Source organism: Lactuca virosa, chromosome 9, assembly GCF_052849685.1.
Source record: "Lactuca virosa cultivar CGN04683 chromosome 9, Lactuca_virosa_CGN04683_v6, whole genome shotgun sequence".
In the NCBI taxonomy this organism is placed as follows: Eukaryota; Viridiplantae; Streptophyta; class Magnoliopsida; order Asterales; family Asteraceae; genus Lactuca; species Lactuca virosa.
Window position 1 is genome coordinate 59,165,295 of NC_136434.1, and position 25,175 is coordinate 59,190,469.

At 33.0% G+C, this 25,175-nt stretch overlaps 4 protein-coding genes across 4 annotated transcripts; all 4 read right to left on the bottom strand.

Moving 5' to 3' along the window:
* Nucleotides 1-1,040: 1,040 nt before the first annotated feature.
* On the bottom strand, nt 1,041-3,144 carry LOC145135925 (protein sym-1-like). The gene is made up of 8 exons (XM_079070136.1): nt 2,685-3,144; nt 2,341-2,428; nt 2,165-2,259; nt 1,999-2,071; nt 1,819-1,911; nt 1,622-1,708; nt 1,460-1,540; nt 1,041-1,238 (listed from the first exon to the last, which is right to left on the bottom strand). The coding sequence occupies exons 1-7, from the start codon at nt 3,050-3,052 to the stop codon at nt 1,460-1,462; spliced, it is 885 nt and encodes a 294-aa protein (XP_078926262.1). The 5' UTR covers nt 3,053-3,144; the 3' UTR covers nt 1,041-1,238.
* A 6,323-nt stretch (nt 3,145-9,467) lies between these two features.
* On the bottom strand, nt 9,468-11,736 carry GLN1;5 (glutamine synthetase 1;5). Its single transcript, XM_079070315.1, is given in 11 exon segments — nt 9,468-9,620; nt 9,690-9,849; nt 9,955-10,046; nt 10,160-10,234; nt 10,360-10,488; nt 10,594-10,681; nt 10,844-10,986; nt 11,095-11,143; nt 11,249-11,352; nt 11,452-11,491; nt 11,633-11,736. Coding segments are annotated over 11 exon segments (1,107 nt in total). The 5' UTR covers nt 11,707-11,736.
* Nucleotides 11,737-16,516: 4,780 nt separating this feature from the next.
* On the bottom strand, nt 16,517-19,968 carry PYD1 (pyrimidine 1). The gene is made up of 7 exons (XM_079071460.1): nt 19,466-19,968; nt 18,566-18,829; nt 18,298-18,468; nt 18,075-18,187; nt 17,097-17,283; nt 16,901-17,010; nt 16,517-16,817 (listed from the first exon to the last, which is right to left on the bottom strand). The coding sequence occupies exons 1-7, from the start codon at nt 19,739-19,741 to the stop codon at nt 16,661-16,663; spliced, it is 1,278 nt and encodes a 425-aa protein (XP_078927586.1). The 5' UTR covers nt 19,742-19,968; the 3' UTR covers nt 16,517-16,660.
* A 1,386-nt stretch (nt 19,969-21,354) lies between these two features.
* Nucleotides 21,355-23,859, bottom strand: D-CDES (D-cysteine desulfhydrase). The gene is made up of 10 exons (XM_079074488.1): nt 23,532-23,859; nt 23,392-23,457; nt 22,892-23,086; nt 22,701-22,811; nt 22,526-22,617; nt 22,342-22,434; nt 22,163-22,220; nt 21,975-22,088; nt 21,806-21,903; nt 21,355-21,692 (listed from the first exon to the last, which is right to left on the bottom strand). Exons 1-10 carry the CDS (start codon nt 23,784-23,786, stop codon nt 21,488-21,490), a joined length of 1,287 nt encoding a protein of 428 aa, XP_078930614.1. The 5' UTR covers nt 23,787-23,859; the 3' UTR covers nt 21,355-21,487.
* Between the last annotated feature and the right edge of the window lie 1,316 nt (nt 23,860-25,175).

The following is a 25,175-nucleotide window of genomic DNA, read 5'->3' on the forward strand; positions in this document are numbered from 1 at the left end:
ACTAAAACAAAAGAAAATCAAGAGATGTGCTACTTCATAATCCTAATCATAACCAACCGGGCACCTATGCTACCATGGTACACTAATTCTAAGTCATTGTTCCTTTCTACACCCTATCTCCTTTAGTAGTCTAACCTCACATTATCTTTCTGTTTCTCATCGAAGACTTCTCATTTGCCTATTGCTTGTAACAATCTCCACAATCCTTGATGTATCCTTGGGTCAGTTGCCTCCTTTAGACGTGGCAACGCTATCATAATCTTTCTTCCCTCATTTTTTCGATGATTGACACCACTCCCATCCAAATTATGATTATTGTATTTGTTACTATGTCCAACATTGTTTTGCCATAAGTAATGTAGCACCATCAAATTTGCAACTTCCATGTTACTCTCATTTGCCTTTTTTAGTGACTAACATTCAGATCTATACAACATAGTTGGCATAACCGTCAATTTACATTTCCCAACGAAACCTCTTTTCATAAAATTCATGTATAAAATTCATGTGGCTGCCAGATGCCCTTTCACCACCACACCCAACATCTCCAATGAACCGCCGTATACTAGTACTCCATTAGTAGAACAAAAAAATTGAAATATGCGCTCTAAATAAATCATTTGAAATATATACTACACGTTTTTTAATTAGTCAAAAAGTTTCACTTTAGAAGAAGTATTTACAAGAATAAAATAATGAAATCTTAATATATAACTATAACAAAAAAAGATATTCTTAGTTGTTTTTAGAAAAGATCAATAAATAATTGAATAGAAGTTATGAAATTTTTAAAAAATATTGTTATTGAAAATTATATAAATAAATGTAACCAGTTAACCTTTTTCTATGGATATTTTTATTGCTGCTTCCATCAAGGAACGAAAAAAAAAAAACACATTCCTCCTCCATAGAGTGAAATTCAAATGGGAATCACATTTCATGAGGAATATTATGTAGCAAACAAATGACTTTTTTTTTCTTCATTTCGTTGCAATGCCCGATTCAATTAGTGCATACAAAACACAACCTAAAAGACTCCAAAACGAAATCTCAACTACTTTTTAGATGTCAAATAAAGAGGCCGAATTAGTATTTTGAATCATTTTACTACTTGGATTCCATATCAACAAGAAAATGCAAACTCAAGTTGACACAAAAGAAGGAAAAAGACATTACAATTAACCAAAAAACTGTGCTGCTGCATGCCAACATACACCATTCGAGCCCTGATAAGAAATCTACAGATTGTTCATTTAAACATGTAAGATACCAAGAAAACTACAAGACTGGAATATATGGATGTTTCTTTTCAACTTAATGCATAAATAAGGACTTAAATACAAAAATTAAGGGAAACAAGGCTTTCGCGATTAAGTCCCAACTTTTTAAAATTTCAAATTTGCCCTCAATCAGTTTTTTCCTTCCATTTGTTTTAATTTAGAAATTGGCTTTTGCATACCTATTTTGCAATTACTTCTTTATGAGCTTTATAAGATAGAATTACATTCCACACCAATGCAATAAAGTTAGCTGCAAGGACCTGCCAAATCAATTTCAACATTAATAAAAAGAACAAATTTTGATTTTGATCATAAAAAAAATAAAAATAAACAACTCAAACCTGAAATTGTTGAGGGACAAAACGGAAGTTGAGAAATTGAAAAGGTATCCATAGCTGCCAATTTGCAATTACCGAAGATACCCACTCCTAAATCATAAATAATTATTCGTTTTTATTAAAACCGGATTTCATATATTATATAAAAACAAATCAGTCTCGATAAATGTTATAAAATATACTAAAATATAAAAGCATACCTGCTGAAGCTTTGGCATAACCTGGGATGGCCTCCCCTCTAATGTCACCAATGTTGATAGAAAAACTCCAATAAAAGCCGGAGCAAATATAAACTGAAAATATTTATATATTAATAGACCTCTTGCTAACAATTTTGAAAAAAAAAATCATCCCAAAATGATTTTATAAAAATAAGTCACCTGATCGATTATGAGGCGCACAAAAGCACCAGAAGCTCCAGTCATTGTTACCAATTTACTCAAGTATAAGTACCTACACAAAAGTTTATACTTTTACTTCTTTTACACAACAAAATTAATGAAATTATATGCCCACATTACAAAATCAAGATTTTGATGTAATTACCAGAAGTGCAATGTGGGTCCAACCAAAACCAGCCCAAGAAGCGTGAAAAGAGATACCCGTTTCAGATCCAAAGATGGCACTTGATCGATTACAACCTGAATCATACAAGTTTTGGATTTATTTATATTTATGATATTGTTATAAATAGTTTTCACCATGAGAGAAGAAAGATATACCTGGCATATCAAGTCTCCAACGAAAGTCAAAAGTGCAGATGTCACTGCTTTTGTCCATACAGGGTGTGCTTCAAGAAGAGTCAAATACCTAGTAGTATAAAAGTAATGAGATAATGGATGCATGGATGCATAATTAGCTTCTTAATTGTGTTCCTCTAATGGGTATCTTGGTATTTTGAATTTTAGCATATGATGATGAATTGAAGAATTTTGGCTGAAAAAGGACGATTGCTTTAATGATTTATTCTTCAAGTTCCAGCATCTACATACCTTTACTAAAATTGACATGAACAGATTTAATGCAAAATCGAATGTGAAATTCAATTCAAATTGAGAACCTTTACCATGAAACAAACGACCATTTCTTGCCACCGTCGCCGTCGCCGCCACCATCACCACCACCTCCTCCAGAACTTCCAGAGTCGGAACCACCGTATCCACCACTTCCACCACCGCTGGAGGTGGACTCAACCCGAAATCCATTATGACCCGATATCCGTGACCCTTTTCCAGAAAACCCCAATTCTGTAGAGAATTTTTTGCGAAGATTACACTGAAATGTAGATGGTGAAAAGCTTCTATTACAAGGGTTCCCAAGAGAATCTGGTTCCTTGACTCTTGCCAGATTGACTCTATGGAAAGTGGGCTTGACGTGGCTGCCAAATATCACAGGGCTCGACACCATGGTTGTTAATTTTATAGTTGTAAGCATTTTTCTCGATAATTCTCAGGCCTCAGCAGTCCCCGAGCAGGGTTTATCGGAATGGGGTATGTACTAGTTGGAACTTTGAAGTGACAAACTGACAATCATCTTTTTGCAGTATCACCCTTCAATTTTCCAGACATGTAATTTTAAACCCTAAACTTCCAACTCCATGGGCTTTCATTAGAGCGGGCAAAAATCGACCCAACCCGAACCGAACCCAAAATTAACAGGTTGGGTTGAGATTTTCAACCCACTTAGACTAAATGGGTCAACCCGTCTAACCCATTTAATCAAACGGGTTGGGTTGGGTTGGGTAAAAATTATCAACCCGTTTTCGACCCACCAACCCATTTAACTCTAATATATATTTAATTTAATAATTATTTAAATATTACCATGTATTAATCTAAGTATTAATTTATAAATTACAATGTTGTATTTTTATTTATTTTTTAAAAAATGAAATCCTAATTTTTATCTTTTTTCTTTATACCAACAACATTAGTCACTCTTCAAAATTATTTTGAAATTACATATCTTTAATGTTATTTGAACAATTTCTTTGTATTTATGAAGTGAGATTGTGCTTTTATTATACTTTCAAAATTTATTTAAGTTTGGAACTATTTTAAATGGTGTAATCTTTAGTTAATTTATTTATATTTTTATTTTAAATAGATTAACCTAGGTTTAACCCATTAATTTAATAGGTTGGGTTAAAATTATATAAACGGGTCAACCCGATGACAACCCATTTATCTGAAAGGTTGGGTTGGGTTGGAAATATTCAACCCAATTAATAAATGGGTTGAACCCGAACCCAACCCAGATCTAGCTTTCATAACCATATCGTGTGTGTGTCTATATATATATATATATATATATATATATATATATATATATATAATTAGTCATTTTGTTTGATATATTCATTAGAACGTTCTTAAACTTCAACCCTTAACTTAATTTATTTCGAAGATTTTCGAAATTTTACTATTATTTTTCTCCTACATCACATCTTTTTGCCGAACACCTATTAGACTATATATATTATAATTGAAAATGAAAATTATGTAAGAAGAAGGTAAATGTGAAATTTATAGAAACCATGAAAGTAAATCACGTTGGAAGTTCAATTATAAGAACATTGGACAATTACAATGTATATATGATCTAAATCAGTACCTAAAACTTCGGACATCTGAAATTTTGGATTCGGATTAGAATCCCAAAATGAATTTCCAAAATTTTAAGATTTTGTTCACTATTAAATATCATTTGGATTAAAAAAAAAAAAAACCAATGTTATATATGTTAATTCGCTACATTAAAATAGCCACATCTAAATTCCTTAACAATATATTTTGGGTTAAGCAAACCATTTTTCATCACTTCATTATGACATAAGATATTAAGATATGAGTTCGACTATAGATTAGATTTTTGTATGTGAAAAAAGGTGGTGTTTCAGGCCTTCGTTATATTATTTTCAACTTAGTATTATAGGGATTTTCTAATATGTGCCCTAAGGACACATATAAGAAGTATTAATTATGGAAAATATTATCATAATTAAATTCAAAATACATTTATTACGGAAATTATTAATGCATTTTACATTTAATTATGTTAAGAGAAAAAGCATGCGTGATTCGTGAATGCGTACATATTTAAATTCTTTATTCTCGTGAGTACGTGACTAGCATGCTGGTAATAAAGGGGTTTAAGCTTTAACCAAAGGGTATTATGAATACTTTTAGTAATTCATTTTTCACCCGTTATGTAGCAATATTATTGGAGCCTGAAATTAGACATCGTAAGAAGGGTGTGGAATATTGAGTTTGAGAGCCTCACCGTGGTCTCTTTGATCCAGAAACTTTCACGTAAGTTATGGCTAGTTAAAACTAGTCCGATATAAACATGAGAAATTGAGGAATTAATCATTATAAATAAGTTTTTTTCCAAAGAAATCTCTCTACTTATGTCTGAAATGTCAATTACGAAACGTTTAATGTCATCGTTTTTCAATAAAATGTATGATTGTATGCCCTAATATCATATATAGCTCACATTTACTATATTTGTTTAACTTTTTGTTAGCTTTAAGTAAAAAAACAATTTTTTTTCTCGAAATTCTGGAATTGTTCATCAGATTTGTTACTTGTTTTTGAAATTCCGGAGTTTCTTTTTCGAACTCTGAAATTTCATTTGGGAATTCCGGAATGACAGTCTCAATGTATTTTTTTGTCAAAAAACACATGTTTTTTCTAAGTCCGGAATGCCCATTCCGGACTAAGTGGTTATTTTTGCCAAAAACATTTTTTTTATTATTATCTCAAATACACATTAAATTGTGGTTAAATTACTTAATTTCTGTAAACAAATGGAGATTAAAAATAAGAGAAAAGAAATGAAAATTGTTGGGTGATCTCACTAAAAACATTGTTGCCATTGATACTATTGTCAAAGTCGGATTTTCATAGATGATAATTAGTTAAAGGCGAACTAGAAAGAATGTATTGTAAATATAAAAGAAATTGAGACTACTCGATTGCTTGACCTTAAGCAAAAATTCACGATGCAAATGGTTACTTGAAGGTGATGAGAACTCGAGTTTTTCCACCTGATCATTAATGCTAACCTTAAAAACTCAAGAATAATTTGTCTCGAGATCAATGGTGTGCGGTGTACAAACTCAGGGGTGATCAAAAGAGAGACATTAGAGTTTTTCAATAAAATGTTTAAGGAGCTGACAACAATAGACCGAAATTCCAAAGTAATAAATTTAACAATTGAATAATGAAGAAAATGATTTGTGTACATGTCTGTTTAGTACGAAAAAAGTAAAACATGCAGTTTGGAGTTGTGACAATGATAAATCCCCCAACTCAGATGGCTCCACATTCGAATTTATAAATAAATTTTGGAATATTTTATGCTCGAACATTTTCTTGGCTATAATTTTTTAGCAAAACACATACATAAATCATGGGAGTAATGACTTTTTCATTACCTTGGTTCATAAAGTGAAAGACTCTCTTATTCTTTCGAATTATATGCCTACTAATCTTACCGGAAGCATTTATAAAATTATCACTAAAGTCCATGCAGAAAGATTGAATAAGGTTATTGGCTCAATTATTAGTAGTGAGCAATTGAATTACATTAGTGATAGAAACATCCTTAATGTAACACCCGTTTTCCAGGATAGATCGATTTAGGGTTTCAAGGAATCAAAAGGTCGATTTTTGGAAGAAATGGAGTGTCACGACGTGACCATTGAGTGGTCACGGCGTGAAAAGGGTAAACATGAGAATTGTGTTTTGGGACCAATCTCACGACGTGAGACATAAGGTCTCACACGTGAGAACTGTTGCAGCCCAAGCCCATTATCTTTTAGGGTTTCCTTCGTATTTAAGCCCCTCTAAGTCATTTTTAGGGTTCATTACCGACCTCTAACACCCTTTTACCTTAGAAATTCCCTAGCCCTAATTCCTTGGTTGATTCTTGGCCTTTTGGAGAATTTCTTGTCTTGAAGAAGAAGAGAAGAAGGAGAAGAAGGTGTTCTATTGGTGGAGCTTGCAAGGAATCATCATCTCATTTTTTTTTTGGACCTTTGTAAGTGGGAAAGACTCAAACTTTATTGCTTAAAGTGGTTAGATCTAAGTTATTGTCCCATTTCTTTCATGTCTAAGCAAGTTTGAAATGAAGGAATACGTAAAGTTGGCAACTTTATGCTTTCTAAGGGTTCATTCAGTATTATATTGTTCAGATCTAAGAGTTGGTTGATTATTGGTCCCATGCATGAAGATTTTGGGTTAATCCCTTCATTTTGACCTAGAATAGATGGAGGACATGCATGCGACATGCGTGTCCATCAAGTTATCATTTTATGGACCTTTGGAGTCCCCTTTGGCTTCTGGAAAAGTTAGAGTGAAAGCCTTAATGGATTAAGGACTTAAATCTTTGGATATTGGCTTCAGACTGTAGTCACGACGTGAGACATAAGGTGTCACGTCGTGAGAATGATAGATCTCGTTTATGTTGAACATTTCTGGGGATCACGATGTGAGGTTAGCTTAGTGAGTTATCCGTGTTTGAGTTGGCTGAGTTGGAGTGAATCGAGTTGGAATTGGGTCGAGTGAGCTCTCACGACGTGACCAAGGGCTAGTCACAACGTGAGGCTTGATAGTTGACATTATGGGTTGTTGACTTTGACTTTGACCGTTGAATTTTGTCATGGGTTGACTTTTGGTCAAGATGGATGGTTTTAGTGTGTAGACTAAGGTTGAACCTTGTATGTTGTGATAGGAGTGCTGGAGCAGCGGTTGCAAGGCCTTGAGCTGTAGTTTAGCTGATTCGAGAGTCAGGTGAGTCTCCTCGCTAAACTTGTGGGTCAAAGGCACCAATGCCGACCCATTAGAATGTGTTTCGTAGGATGCTAGCTATCTTTGCGACTCTCACATTATATGTTGGGATGGGCCCATTGGCATGCATGTAGGTTTGGGCCCATTTGCATGAGTAGGTTGGGCCCATTCTATGTTAGACTAGGCCCATTGTATGTCGGGCTAGTCCCGTTTGTATGATGGGTTGGGCCCACTGATTAGGAAGGGATAGGCCCATTATTATGGGTCGGGCCCAATGTGCGAGCTAGGCCCGATGATATGTATGGTATGTGGTATTTTGGGGAACTCATTAAGCTTTGTGCTAACAGTTTCATGTTTATGGTTTTAGGTACTTCCAGTTCCAAAGGGAAGGGCTCGGCATGACTGCACAATATCCCCCAGAGCTTATTCCACATCAACTATTTGTGATTTTTACTCTGATGTTTAAATATTATATTTCACTTAGATTAGTTTTGGAACAACTTGTTTGTATTGTTTATGGTTTTAAAAATGAAAATTTTACTATGAATTTTTTTGGAACGTTACAAGTTGGTATCAAAGTCTTGGTTTGAGGGATTCGGGCACACTCTCGGGTGTGTCTGGAGTCAAACCGAGGAATTGGTAATCTTTTTGAAAGAAAATAAGTTTTCTAAAAAGATTTTTTTAAAGAAAAAGGGAGTGTGATGCATGAATCAGCCGAGCTCAAGTAAGTGATTCCCAGAATACCCATACATGTTGATATGTTATATGATATGAAATGTTTGCATGTTAGGATAAGGTTAGGGATACCTTCAGGAATTGCATGATAGATTGGCCTGATTTGTGATGTCTTGTAGCCTAGGAGGAATTGGATGCTATGTTAGATTTGGAATCTATAACGGTGGAAGTGATTGCTAAGTGTATGTTTTAAAAATTGTATACGATTAAGATCACATAGCCCTAAAATGACTGATTAAGCCTTATCTCTTGGTCCTTGTTTGGTTGTGGTCTTAGGGTATAATATTTTATTCGAAAGTCTATTTGATCTCATATTGTGTATAATTTGCATGCATAAGGCAACTGACAGTGTTAGTAGAAGTTTCTAGCATCGTAGCAGCAAGTGAGTAGGGGATGTCATTTAATTGTTTTGTGGCTTCTTAGTGTTACTGCACGAATGTTGCTTGCTTTGTGCTTTGTGGGACTCTTGATGATGTGAGTTAACAATTAAGTGAATACTTTAAGTTACATGCTGCAAAGGTTAAGTAATCTCAGAGTGATTGATTTGGCCCTATTGCGCAACTCTCGTTTGAGTCTAATCGTTGTAGGGTTGAATATTTTAGTCGAATATTTATCCAAGCTTTGTTGATGTAATTGTATTCATGAAGTAGCTAACTAACATAAGTGGGAGGAAAGTATGGATAGGTGTGGAAGGTAGTATTGGATCCGTACTACTAAAAGCACATAATCCGTACTCAAATCGAGGAAAGACGCGGAGATTCTAGGAAGCCTGTAGGATGAGGAATTTTGTGGGTATGTTCTGATTATTGTATGGTTGTTTTTTCAGAATGGCGATGAACACTCGTGGAGAAGATTCAGGTTCTAGTTCAGGCTCACGTGTTGGTGCTGAACCAATTGATGAGCACACAAAATGAAATCTAGACTCGGGACATTATATTACGATGAAAGAAAATCTTAATCATTCAAGTAAAGCACACAAAAACAAGCTTTGGGTCTCACACGATGTTGTGATGGAGAACTCTATACTACACATTCACAATTCGTATAAAGCTTTGGAGAAAAAACAAAAATTGAGATGCAATGAAATTATACTCATCAATCTTCATTGCAACCTACAAATAAAAACAAGCTAATAATATATAAGCAAGAATTACTTCTACGGTTCTACCACTAAATATTTGCACATAAAGACTAAGAAACGTAATCGAAATATAACAACTCTTTTAAATAAATAATAAATAGAACTAAGCACTACTAGCTAGAAATCCTTGATCCAACCTTTGATCACAAAGATGCCAAAACAGGAGTGTTCAAAAGACTCAAGGCTGCCAGATAATGGTTGTCTCAGCAATCATTGAAGTGACAACATAAGGATCCATATTCGATGATGGCCTTCTGTCCTCAAAATAACCTTTATTTGCCTTCTCCGTTTCTCTTCCAACCCTAACTGATGCTCCACGATCCGCTACACCCTGTAATTAATTAACCAAACGCTAATTACACATTCATGAACCAACCAAAATATATTTATAAAGAAATACCCAATTGAAGTTATTGATATCTGCCGTCTCATGCTTTCCGGTTAGTCGGCGCTCATTGCCTTCTCCATAAGCAGCTATATGTTCCTTATGCCTCTTTTCAAGCTTTCCAATCGCCTTCCTTATCACATCAAAACCTCCATCTGATCTCATTGATTTCGTACTACATACAAACCAACATACATATATATTCAAGTATAACAACATTAATTCACGTAAATATATATCTCAAAATGTCTTGTAAGTAGCACCATTTGTATGTATGTACCTGTAGTTCGTGTGAGCACCTGCTCCATTCCAATCACCATGAACAGGTTTTGGGTCAAATGAAAGAACCACTCCGGCGATCTCAGTTATCCTCTGCGTATATTCGTAGATTAAAAATAATGTCTTTAATTAACATCAAACTTGATTATTTTTGGATTTTTTTAAAGAACACATGCATATAATATTACTTAATTTATCAATCATACCTCTAAAATGTAGCGAGCCACCCACACCTGGTCGCCGGCGGAGATGCCAACCGACGGACCAACTTGAAACTCCCACTGGTGATCATAAGCACATTAAAGATCATAAGTTCACCCAATTATTACAAATACAAATGAAATTTATATATCAATCGTCTTTTTATTTTTGTATAGATCAGAATCAGATCAGATAAGATATATACCTGGCCAGGCATAACCTCTCCATTAGTGCCACTAATATTTATTCCGGCATACAAACAAGCCTTGTAATGTGCATCAACAATATCGCGCCCAAAGGCTTTATCAGCACCTGTACCACAATAATACGGTCCCTATACATATACCAAAAAAAAAAAAAATCATTCAAGATATATTTATCATTATATATAGAATCTATATATGTTTTGACAGTTTGAAAAAGGTGATCGAGACATTACTTGAGGTCCAGGGTACCCTCCAATAGGCCACCCAATTGGCCACTTTACATCTTTTTGTAGCAATGTATACTCTTGTTCTATGCCAAACCTGTTTTCATTTATAACACTTGTATCATGCAATCTTTATAATAGACAATAACTTTGGGTTTAATTCGTTTTCATCAAAATAACGTATGCATGGTCAATCGTTGTTGTAAAAGTAGTTTTTTTGTTTTCCAAATGAAAACTATAGATACATATATACATATACCAGGTTTCTTCTGCAATGACGTCAGAATGGCTAAATATTTTTGCGGCATTATGACGTTTATTAGTTGGAATCGGGTCTCCTTGAGGGTTGTATGCATCACACATCACCTATAAATATACATATATATTATGAAATGAAATCAACTTTAATTAATTTTCCAATCAGTAAACCAGCTAGCGTTTAATTAGAATCTATAAATGGTTATCAACAAGTTTGGAACATTTAAACAAACATAGATATGAACAACTTACAAGAATGTTGTTGCCTCTCCTGAATGGATCCTTATATATTGCTTGAGGACTAGAGACATGATAAAAATGTGTTACTTGAGTCGATTCAGATTATATTAATTATATATTAATTACTGGAAGTATAAGTTTTGATGAAAGATGGAAATTAACAAACTGTATAATGATTTCACTGTCCTCGCCAGGGGCTTGCTTGGTGCTAGATCCATCGTAGTTCCATTTTGGTAGTTCTGAAGGATCAGAAACCGGTCCAGGAAGGGTCTAATAGTAATTAAACACAATATATGGCATACAAACCTCAGAGCATGATTTATGTAAGTTATTCATGCATGAAAGAAAAATTAAGAAACTATTTTTTACCCTAGCTTTGCTTCTTATGTCCACACCAGAACCACCAATCCTGTTTGTTGATCGATCACAAGTTAATAATCAATCCAATATTAGCAAATAAATAAACTGTACAACTTTCATGTGGTCTTCTAAAAATGAGTATAAATGAATAAAAAGAAAGAGAGCATGCATGCATGCAGACAGATCTAACCATATGTATTCTGCAATGATCTTTTCAGTGGAACCAGAAAGATCGAGATTAACGAGATCGGAAAGAAGAGACATTTTGATGATTAAACAAAATTTTGTTCTAACTTTTTTAGTTTCTTTCTAAGGTTTTTTCTAGGGTTTTGTGTTCTTGAGATGGAGTTTAAAGAGAGAGAGTGAGGCATTGACGGGATTCTTGTTAACAAACCCCATCCTCTATTTGACCCATCATTAATTTGTGAGTTTGTTATGATCTAAAGTGAAATCATTTATCTAAATCTAAATACTTTAGTTATCACTAAATCGTATATAAAATATATATTTTTATTTAGTTGATAAATTTTATGTACTAGTTGTTAACTAAAAATATAGCTAATAGTTAAAAAGTTAGTTGTTAGCCGAAAAATTAACTACTAACCGATAAAAAAAATATTTTATAAAAACTATAAAATTACATAAAATGCATTTAGAATAATATTTTTATACTCCATCTGTGTCATTTTTATTGTCTAACTTCCTATTTCTAGTTGTCCCAAAATTATTGTCATTGCTAAAAAGTGCAGTTTTACAATTTTACCATTTATTTGAGTCATCTATCATATCTTTAATATTCTAATTTACGAGAAAGAAAATAAGAGTAAATTAAAATATGTACTTTACGAAAACAAAAGACACAGTGGCAGTAAATTTGTGAACTTCAATTCCAAAAGAAAAAGCTCTTTACTTTTTCATTACATTCAAAACACCGTGAATAGTTTTTTACAAAAACTTTCGATAAACAATTTTTTAATGGTTCAAATACATTACAGCATCATCTATTAAACTCTGATCACACTCAATTTGGAGTGGCAAGTTACCTTGTCCTTCTAACCTATTTTTACCAATATGCGGTACATGATGGTTGTTGCCACCTTGAACCTTCATGATTTCCTTCATGCATGTTTGTAGAGTTAAAAAATCATTGTTAAGTTGTTATGATTGCATTCTTTCAAATGATGTTTGAACCGCATCAACCAATTCATCAATTGTATGCAAAGCCTCTTGTTCTTGAAGTGATTGTATTGCTCGAAAAAATCCAAGGTCTAATACATTCAAACCCGGGCTATTTGGGAGCTGAAAACAAAGTCGAATATCAAACTCATCTCGAGATGCCGCTTCAAGAAACTCGCTATCATTAACATCAACATGGGGTTTTGCGTTGTCTTGTTGAATAAATATGGGACCTGTGTAACCTCACGGCCATTTAGCTCTAATATCCGGTAGAACTTTTTCTATCAACCATGAATTTGTTACCTCTTTGTTCACCGATAGAATAGGTTTTGTCTCCAATGTTTCAGCAACACGGTTTTTGCTTGAACATTTAGCGGGTTCTAATGTTGTAAATGGATAGATACCTATTTTTCCTGAAAAAACTCCGTTGCCCGATGAATCAAATCTTGGTGTTGCTACCGCCGTAGAAACATAACATTTGTGATAAATTTTTTGCTTTTGCATGTTCTTGACAGTTCATCCTCACCGGGGACTAGATAGTAACGTTTTGATGGTTTTGACATGTAAAACCATTTCTCATCAATATAGACAACGTTAAACATATCGTAGAATGTAGGAAGTGGACTAAATAATGATGCCAACGTAATTTTTGATAAACAAAATTCTAACCTTGCACTTTTATTCTCATGAGTTAGAGTCGGCTTGATGGCATTTGTATGCGGTCATAGCACACCTTCCTTAATCCGTCTATGCATAGTTGATTTTGAAACATTTAAAGATTTTGCAAGAGATCGTATATTGGATCAACGACGTAACGTAATTTCTGAAACTTAATTCAAATTTATTTGTACCCTTTTCCGCCTGACAACCATTGACATGTTTGAAGATAAATCAACCGGTAATCCTTGCTCAACTTGATTTTTACCTTGACACCAAATACGACTAACGGTCCGTTTAGAAACCAAGAATAGTGAAGCTACTTCACGTGCAGAACCTTTCTTTAATCGTCCATCCAAACTTTCTTGCAATAAGGCTTGGAATATAGGTTGATCGTTGTGCAATGGTAGTGTTTTTCTAGTGAGTGGATTTGTGGAATGCTCCATATGAAATTTAAGTGTCAAATGAGAGCAAACTAGCTTGAATCTGGTGTATTACGAACTGTTAGATGCAGATAAATATAGCCAAATTTATCTTTAAGTATGGAGTTATACATATTTGCCATCAAAAGAATATGGAATTTTAAAAGTGGTTGAAAAAAAATTGACGATTAAAATTCTTCATTTAAAGTTAGGATATGGAATAGTCAAAAATTTAGGTGATTTTGGTATAAAAATATGGCGGCACTTTTACTTCCATTTGTTTACCAAAAGAAATCAAAATTTTTAAAATAGGAATACTACTTTTGTCAAGTAAACATTTTACAGCAAAGTTTCTATTGCATACAGAGTAATTAAAAATCTAGAATTTTAAAAGGAGTAAATTACACGAATGGTCCCTATGGTTTAGGGTAATTTAAACGAATGGTCCGTAACTTATTTTTTTAACTCGGAAGGTCCCTACTTGTTGTTTTTGTTACGCACCTGGTCGCTATCTTACCTAAAAAGACTATTTTGTCATTGATTTTTTATTTTATTTAAATAAACACACCTCCAACCCCACCCCTTTCACCTTACCTTATACACCCCACAATTTTTCCCTATTTAAATAATAATAATTTTAGGTAAGACATGGACCAAACGCATAACAAAAACAAACAGTAGGGACCAAGCGCGTAACAAAAACAAACAGTAGGGACTTTCCGAGTTAAAAAAATAAGTTAGGAACCAAGCACGCAAATTACCCCAAATCATAGGGACCATTCGTGTAATTTACTCTTTTAAAAGAAAGTAATGTAAGATTTTTAAAAAATGTATAAATGTCATTTTACTGAATAAAGTAATAGTAATTATTGTATTCTTAAACTTTGTGTTTTTTTATCTGTGGACAATAAAAATGGGACGGAGGGAGTAATTAATTAAAGATATATTTGGAAAAATTTTTAAAAAAAAAAACTCATAACAATGAGTCTAGCTAGTTTTTTAAAAAAATAGCTTATAAGTTTTTTTTGACTTTGTCAAACATGACAACTATCTGTGGCACGCCAAACACAGCCTAAGTAGATTTTTAAAAAGTTAGCTTATAAATTATTTTTTATTAGTCAAACATGACAATTTAAAATAACTCGAAAAATAAGTTAGTCGTGGCACGTCAAATACAATATTACAAATATGCACAAAAAAAAGTTTTTATCATTTTATAAGTTTAATCGATGCACTTGTTATTAAATTTTGGATGGTTTTTTAACTTTTGGTAATTATAGTTTAGAAAAAATAAGTTATCATCATTATATTTCAATTTTGGTTTATATCCATAAACTATATATCTTTTTATCTAATTTTACATATTTAAAAAGCTTTCAACTTATTGTGTTGAACACCCAATACGAATAAAACCTATAACTTCTAGCTTTAAGTTGCTGGTTGTCAATTGTCAGCTTCCAGCTTCCAACTTCAGCTTCAGCTACCAGCTTGCAGCTTCCAATTACTTTTGAGGAACACACCCATAATGTTCAGACTTATGGCTTGTTGGGCACGTAGTTTTTAGGAGCTTCTATCTTTCAACAAAAACCACCTTGACTTCACTCTTAATTGAGAGATGAGTGAAAAAAATAGCTTAAAAAATTTATAGGTAGTTTCCTAGCCACTTACAAATATCACTAGAGCTTGAAGACATTCTAAGCTATCTCAAATTAATTAAGACAGAGGGATTTGTAGTATTGTTATTGGTGACTTAGGTGTTGTTTGTTTTTTCTGAGGCAAAATGTTTGTAGTCTGCGGACCACATTTGTAGACCTCTACAGTAGAAGATGTGCAGTAGAAGAGGTGGACCAAACGTCTGTAGTCTGAAAAAAGAAGACTGTTTGTTTTTGTAACATCTGCATGTTACTAAAATCTAAATAAACTGATTTTTTTAAACTTCAAAGTGATTTTTTAATATTTTTATGACTTTGTTATAAATACTTAACAAAACTAGATCAGCGTCTATGTATTATTGTATAAAAATTGAAAATAAAAATGATACAAATTAACGTATATATTTGATAAAAACGAACAATTTTGGTCGCAAAGTTATACTTAAACATTATAATTAGGAATCAAATAATTTGATACTTAAATGGATGAAAATAAACTTCGATTTTTTCAATTAAATCAATTAAAAACATACCATAAATATTTTCCCAAGAAATTGACGATACTGTATTAAATAATGTTTTATAAAATTTGGCACAAAAAATATAAGAATATATTATGCTTTTTTTCATATTTATATAAACAACTTCAACAACCATTATTGTAATAAATATTTGTATATAAATTTGTCAAAAATATCATGTTTGTGTCATCGAAAATTTTTTATAAAGTATTGTAACAAACGATACCTTATTCAAACCTTGTCCTTAAATGTTTGTTCAGCTCCAAGTTTTGTACTTTAAACCAAAATCTTTTTAATAAGAAATTTTTATTATCCTTGGAATTTTATTGTATCCTATTCTGCCTTCTACAATATTTATCTCTATTATTACAAGTATTACAATATTTAGGCCCTCAAGAGCAAAACAGTTTATTTTCCAGTTTGGTTCAGACATATGGTCATTGATGAAAGAATGAATTACGTTTGAGTTGTCAACACGATCTAACGCCACCTATTTCCGATTCTTTTTTCAAATAAAGGATTCCAAAAAACATATCCTAAATCATCATCGCATTAGCATTCAATCGACCAAACCTTCAAAACACATATCTAATGTTGAATGATGATTTAACCACACATCACGACTTAATCAACATCATAACTACCGTTTGTAACCCATATGAACACAATCACTTTATTTGCAACGCTAAAGAGTACACTTTTACACAGAAACGAAAACATGTAAATATATTTAACTTAAGAAACAATTCATAAACAACCCTTTTTGGTTAATTTATCCATGTTTTAATCATCAATTAGAAACCATGCTTTCACTTTCTTTCACAAATCCATCTCCAGTCCAATCTTTATCAGATGCCAATCCTTTCTTGATCGCGCGTCTCTCCTTAATTGCTTCTTGCTGTATTCTCACAAGTTCAGTATGCGTAGTAAAATATTGAAGTGAAGCCCTGCATAAAAGATTAAAAAAACATTTCAAAAATCTCATTTCTTTTATAAAATGTAATTCAAACTGACATTTTCAACTGCATACCCTCTAAATTCTTCTATGGTTGCAAAGTTATGAGCTCTCATGAAGTCCTTGAGCTCCTCACACAGCTTCGATACCATATCATATCCATACATCATCACACCCGTGCAAACCTAAAGTTACAAATAATTTTTAGCAGTTTGATTTGTTATTTGAATAAAATATAACCCGATTTTTTTTTTAATTTAATTATACATACTTGAACTGTATTTGCACCAAGAAGAATGAATTCAGCAGCATCTCCACCAGACTCTACACCTCCAATTCCAGAAATTGAATAGTCTCCATCTTGAAATTCTGATTTCATCATTTGTGCAATGCTCATTACTTTTGCAAGTGCAATGGGATGAACTGCCTTTGAAGAATAGCCTCCTGGAGTTGAGTATCTGTGATGTGAGTCATACAAGTGAAAGGTTGTTATTGGAAGGAATGGAATCTGTCAAAGGAATTGGAAGTTTGAAGGAATTGTAATGTATTGTGTGTTTAGTTGGCAGGAAATGAAATGGAATTCAATTAAAAAAAAAAAAAGATTGAATAAGTTATTAGTTTTCATTTATAATTTAATCTTTTACAGTAAATTATATTTTTGGTCCCTGAGTATAACTGTTTTTTCAATTTTGATCCCAAACGTTTCTCTTGCACTTTTGGTCCCAAAAAAAAATCTTGCAATTTGGGTCCTTATTTGAGGTTTTTGTAAAGTTTATGGTCCTGTTCCAAGAAAAAGATCATTTTGGGACCAAAATTGCAAAAATCTGCTATACTCAGGGACCAAAAATGACTTATTTTACTTGGAATAGGGACAAAAACATTACAAGAATCTCAAATAAGGACCGAAATTGCAAGAGAACCACTTGGGACCAAAATTGCAAATATCATCTACACTTATGGACCAAAAATGTAATTTACTCAATCTTTTATTTCAATATATATGAGGGGTATTGCGGTCTTTTGATAAAAAAGAAAAGAATAGAGCTGATTTCCTTCCACCCGACCGCCCTTGAGAAGGGTGGAATCCATAAAACAATGAAATTTGAAGGAATCCGACTGAAATGAATTCATCTAGCAACCAAACACACCATGGAATGGAATCTCGGATTCCAATTCCATCAAATTCCAACCGAAACCATGGAAAACACTTGTCAAACTAGATATACAATATAATAATACTAATACTAACCCCTCAACACAAGGCTCGGGATGTAATGTCTTCAAATTAATGCCCATCACACTCATTATTGTGTTAATTGCAGCTATACCCTCGCATCCGGATTTCAAAGCCACCCTAGCTGGCTATAACACACACACAAACAATAACTTTTCATATAACCTGACAACGACGTTGTCACTGACACCTCACTTATGGATTCTGACCTCCTTACTGCTAAAGCAAACACGCATACCTGAGTAATATCTGTAATATTTGGAGTCATTTTTGCCCAAACCGGAACCGTAGCTTTAGCATTGATCCATCCACATACCTCTTCCAACAAATCACAATCCTGCCCGACTGCTGCCCCCATTTTTCTTTCGGGCATACCATGAGGACACGAGAAATTGACTTCAATAGCATCCTATTTTTTTTTTTTTTTTTAAAAAAAAAGTTAAAAATATGACATTCCAAATGACAGATGAACTTAGATTTTTTTTTAATATTTTACAAAAACTTACAATTCCAGTTTGCTCGACTCGGTCAACGAGTTCTTCCCATGCAGCTTTGTTGTATTCCTCCATGATTGATGCAATAAGTATCCTGTCCGGATACTCTTCTTTCAATTGTTTGAATTCTTTCAACATTGTTTCTAAAGGTCGATCACTTATAAGTTCAATATTTTGCCACCCAATAACTTGCCCTTTAGCTGACCCATTCACGCCAGCTCGTAGGCGAGCGTATCTTGGGGTAACATTGATAACTTTTGCAGCATCTAGTGACACCTGGATAATATTGCAGGTTAAAGTTAGAAGCTTGATTGAAACAAAGGTCAGTTTTTTGAAATTTGAAGAGCCCAAAAGTCATTATTGCGACTTGAAGTGGATTTCTGACTGATTTATGAAGCCTGTTTGGAACTTGACTTCATCAACCTGTGAGAAATCAATTTTATTGCATATTTTGGTAGAAACGTGTAAGCTTGTTGGTGGATTTGCTTGGGAAAGAAAGGAAAGATTCTTAAGTTGCGTGAGAAGCTAAGAAAGGCTGATAGTTTGACCATTTGGCACTTAGTGCAAAAATAACAAACTCTTCCTCCTTTTCCCTTCTCTGATCACGACTTTTCTTTGTTTCTTTTCCTTCTAATCGAGATCAGATCAGGATCGGAAGATTGGAGGAAAAAAAGTTAAAAAGTAATTATAGCAACTAAAACAATCGAGATCAGATAATTTGAAGTTTATTCCGGTGTTCATATCAGAATTCAACATTATAATCAGTTTACACAGACGCAAACAACCATCCGACTTCAAATTCAAATGGAGGTGATCAGTTAAAATCAATCTATGAAACTTCACACTGTTGTAATGGAGTAAAGTTATAGAAGAAATTAAGAACGATCAAACATTATGGATCAGAAGACTTACTGTTTTAGCTATGACTGCACCCCAGCCTTCATCGAAAGCTTTTTTCATGACTTTATAGTTGGTCCCTGGAGGACCCGACCCGATTACGAATGGATTGGGCATATGTAAGCCATTAACGTTGACACTCAGATCAGGTTCTTGTTGCTTCGTTTCTGAAGCAACGATCTTCAAACCGCCAACTCTTGCTCTGCCACTGACACGGCGGCGAGACGATGGTAAAGCGACGCGGGAGGATGTGAGGCCACTGAGATTGGTTAAACCCAGGGAAGACGCCATACTCGTAAGGAAAGAAAGATCGAAGGAAAGACGATGGAGATGGGGACTGAAATCTGGGGAATATGATGAGGAGAAAATGGTGAAATTGAATATCTGGGAATCTGAGTAAAATGTTAGAATAATTGGGATCGGGGAAAATGAGGCATCTTGTTGTGAGTGGATTGGCGTTGGTTTATGAGCTGAGGCTGAGCTGCCGAAAATGTGTTACGTAATCCTTTGAAAAAACAATTAAGATTCTTATGTAATAATAGAAGGTGATATGCTCGTAATGAATTATTATTTTTATAAAATATTATAATTATTTTAAATTGATATCCAACTATATGTTTTATTTTTTTCACAGTTCATTAAAATAATGGTATTTTTTTAATATGCCTACTTAATTCTGGAAAGCGGATGATTTTCTGACCATTTCATAAATAATATTATTAATTCATATGCCAAATTGTCATTATCAATTTCATAGATGATATCATCATTTAGAAGATGATATGAGTAGAATGGATGGCTATTTTGTTGAATAGACTAATCTTTTTCATTATTACGTGAAGAATGATCGATGATATTAAACATATTGGTTTTTTTTCCTTTTTTATCAAATATTAGAGAAGCAATAAATATTAATTAGAATGTTAGGAGTTATAACTTCAGATAACAAACATGTAGCAAAAGGATTCTAGCCCAGTGGTATCCGATGTTGCCCTCTCTCTTTGAGGTTGAGGGTTCAAGTCACTGTGGACATATGTGGAATAATTTTGGAGTAGTTTAGTAAATATTTGTATTTGTCGTTCCAAAAAAAAGAAAAAAAAACTTTTCTTATATTCTATTTTGTTGTCACTGGTTATCAAATTATTATTATTATTACTAAATGATCATTTTCAAGTACAACCGTGGTCTAACATCATGTTAGAGTTACGTATGAACAAATATGATGACAATGAAAGCATTATTAATCTATTCTAAATCATATATATTATCATTTTCTTATTATTGTGATATTGTCTTTTTTCCAATACAATAATAATATACTACCATGTTCGTTCATTTTAAGAGTAGACTTTTGTTTACTTTTACTATAATATAAAACATTTACAACTAAGTTTAATCATTATATTAAAAAATGAAGTAAAGAGAAAAAGATAAATCTAGTTAAATTTACTAATTATTTTTAAAAAAAATTAAAAAATACCTATATATAATCATCAAAATCACAGTTGGACATTTACAAACTGCAATTTCATCAAAAGTATTTAAAAAAAATAGGTTTTATCATTTTGACATGATGAAAATTGCAAATGACATGAAATTCATCCAAACCCATTGGTTATTTCTCAGAAAAAAGTTGAAAAAATTAGGTTAAATTTGTAGGGAAAATGACATAAAACCCCTTATGTTTATTTTCAAAAACAAAAATAAAAATAAAAATAAAAATAATACAGTTTTAGGCTAACATGACTTTAGTAGGTAACACCCTTCTCAGCGGGTTACCACTAGCTGATGTGGGTTGTGTAAGTTACCATTTGAAAAAGTTCAAATGTTCCCCTTTGTATAGTCATAGTCAAAGCACATCTTTGTTCTTCCCGCAGCCACATAGGAAAATAAAGAAGGGGAAAGAAAGAAGAGGTGTTTTCTTTGAGAAACAGGTTTTGAATATGAATACTACGACTTAATGTTAGGAACACTTTCAGAAATATGTAATGCACGAATTCAAACTTGGAATACATGTTTTGAAGCTCTAAAATCCTTTTAGAACATTTTCCCAGTGCCATCTTTTCGTGGAATAGACTCATCTAGCTCCATTCTACGCCATCCCCCAACCAATGAACCTATTTCTTCGTTTTTATCATACAAACCAAGAAGCCCTCCCGTGTGTATAAACAGAATCTTTCTTCCTTCCCACTTTCTTGGATTTTCTGCCATGTCTTTCATCATTCCATAAGCCGCCTTTCCACTACAAAACACACATAAATAAAAACCAAAATATGAGTTTTTTTTTTTTTTTTTTTTTTTTTTAAAAGTCAAAAAATAGTTTCATGGTTCAAAAGCAAATATAATAGCCCGAACCTGTAAACAGGATCCAGGATCACAGCGGTGCTTTCTGCAACTTCCTTGACAAATTTAAGCTCTTCTGCTGTACTCATGGCATACCCGACTCCTTTGGCCTATCAAAACAAATATTAAACAAACATCAAAATGTCAAAAATTATACATGAAAATAAGTTTATGTTGTTACATTTTCGATTTTGACTATATCATGTGAATCGACTCCAGCTTCAAGTCCATCAAGTAGACCTTGGACATAATCATAGAAGTATTCCGGATCATCGCATACACAATATGCAGTAACCTGCAATTTAATTTTGTTAAATTAAAAGTTTTGAATCTTTAAGGAAAGAAATTAAATTAAAATAAAAGATGTACTTTTGTTTTAAGTTCACTTAGACATGAAGCAATTGACAAACCAGCAACTGTACCACCACTAAAAATCAACACAAATACAATAAAAAAGATGAAGTTAGAGAGAGATAACTTCATATCATATCATGCTTAAAATATAAAAGTAATCACATTAAAAGTTGAAATAATAACAGGACTAAAACCTGCCACATGCTACAACAATATCATCAAAGCTTGTTTTGATTGTCCCTTTTTGGACCTGATTCTCAATCTCCCTAATTGCTTCAATATATCCCCTACATCACATGTTGGAATTCATCTTTTAAATTTTTTTTAATATTTTGTAAAAAATATACTGTATATATCTTAAAAAAAATCCAATCTCACCAGGTCCCTAAGGAATTTGATCCACCAACCGGAATGACATAAGGTTTTCTTCCTTCTTTTATCAACTTTTCTTTCAACAAATTAGTAAGTGTCTGAAAGTCAAGCAAAAAGGAAAGAAAGTTTTGTAATTTACTACAATATTTTTATAGACAAAATGTTTGAATATATTACATACCAAACTTCCAATTCTTGAATATTCTTCCTTTGAAACAAGATCAATATGTGCACCAACTAATCGCTCCACCAACAGGTTTCCTGTCAATCCAGGGTCTTTTTCCACAAGCATCTGCATAGTAAATAAATTAAATTAAAAAGTAAAATTTAAAGATTAAGAAAAAAATGAGAGATGGTTTGAATATAGGACACCTTTGAGGTACGAAGTATTAGAAAACAATCTAGGTTGAGATACTTGGCAGCGACAGCTGTCGCACGACAATGATTGCTTTGAATGCCGCCAATGGTTATGATGCAGTCTGCTCCTTGTGCAACCGCATCTGCTAACAAGAATTCAAGTTTGCGAACTTTGTTCCCGCTCAATTGCATACCTGAAAGATCATCACGCTTACATGATGAAGAGTTTCGTGTCAGTATTGCAAAAAGAAAGTAATAAACTATGATGATATCCAGTATTACTGATAACTACCCATCTAGGTTTTACTGGAATTCGATGCTATCCGTACACATTTTCAGAAAAGAAAGCAGCAAGTACTTGTAAAAATCATCAATCATACAACAATTGCATCAATAAAAACACTTCATAAGTCATGTAACTAGGCATAAAACCAAAACTTTTCACCGATCTGCATTCAAACAAAATCCATATACTGAACGAAGTACAAACCAAAATATGGATATGAGCTAGTTACCTTTAGCCAGACTTCAGTGTCCTTGGGCAAGTTAGGAAGGTTCCATTTGTGAATTGGAGTCGGAAACTGAAATCAAACAGAACCAACAATAAAAAACGGCATAAAACAGGGAGTGAAAGAGGGAAAAGGGTACGAATTACATGTCCAAGAGAGAAGGCGTGAGAAGGAATTGGATTGAGTTTAGATGCCCATGTCGGAGGATGATATGGTCTCTGCGTCAAGAACTCAGAAGTCGATTGTTGTTGTTGTTGCTGTAATTGAGTTGTGGATGCCATGAAACGAAATGGAGTTTGATTTGGGCGTAATTTGGGGGTGTTGGTGGTGGGTAATGAGAAGAATGGTGATAGGCTGGGACTTGGGGTTAATCGCCGAATGCTCCAGGTGCTGTTCAACATCAGGAGAGTGGACTAATCACTATGGTCCCAAATCTGTGAAGAAAAGATAACCATGGTGGCCAGGTAGTAAAATATAAGACTACAGTGCTCAAATTGTTAAGTTATTATTGAAGATAATCAAGAAGAGCACACAACTTGAAGTCATGTTTTATGACTCTAAAAGAAATTAGTATATATTATAATATTTTATTCAAGAAATTTATTACTTTTATAAGAAAATAGTTTTTAAATCATTTAAAAAGCATACAACAAGTTATTATGAGAATATGAGATAATGTTGTTAAATAATTATTAAGTTTCACAATTATATTACTTATTTATTACATGAATTATTAAACTTATTTAAGAGGTAACATGTTTCATGTTCATTTATTCCATTATCGATATTTTTTTTCTAACCTAGAATATAGTATACAGTCATGTGTTTTGAAATTATTACGATAATATTATTAAATAATAATCAAATTATATTATGGTTCATTCTATTTTAAACTTCTGTTAATAATTTAATACCAAGTTTTAATTTTACACTATTATTACCAAAAAAAAAAAGTATACCGAAAACTATTTGGTCTACTACCTTCTTGATTTTCAAATATTATTGCTTCGACTTTACACAATTTAGAACAACAAACTAGTTCGATTATGAAATTGTGATGATACACAATACTTAAAAAATGAAATTTTATTATATACAAATTAAAGCATAATATAACATAATATACAAATTACAGGTGATTCATACGACATGTCAATCCAACACATGAAATAAATAGTTTTGGTAAGATATTTAAAAAAATGAATTAAACAGGTCGACACGATATGATATGAAAATTAAACATGTAAAGTTAGGATTGAGTATATTAGACAGTTTGTAATATAGCTAAGTAGTAGAAGGGTACAAAGTGTAAATATCTACTCTATATATATATATATATATTGTAATCGTATTCTCATATTATAATAATACACACAATATTACAATCTGATTATCTTGGTATCAGAGCACAATTGTCGCTAAACCTAGCTGCCGCCAAACCTTCTCTGATATTCATCTTCTTTCTTTCTTGCTATCAATGGCGTTAATTGCTGCTTTCACAACGGCTGAGAAAACCTCTCATAATTCCCATAAGTTCGGTTTTACTCTCTCTCCAACAAACTATGGATTTTGGAAAACAATGATTCATCCTTTTCTTATCACAAACAACCTAATTGGTTATGTTGATGGTACCGTCCCTTGCCCATCACCACTGATTGAACAAGCAACATCATCAGACAAAGATGCCCCCAAACAATCCCAGCCGAACCCGAACTATGCGATATGGGTCGCCAATGATGCTCACGTAAGAATGCGGATCATCTCTACAATCTCAGAGGCTGCTTTTCCTC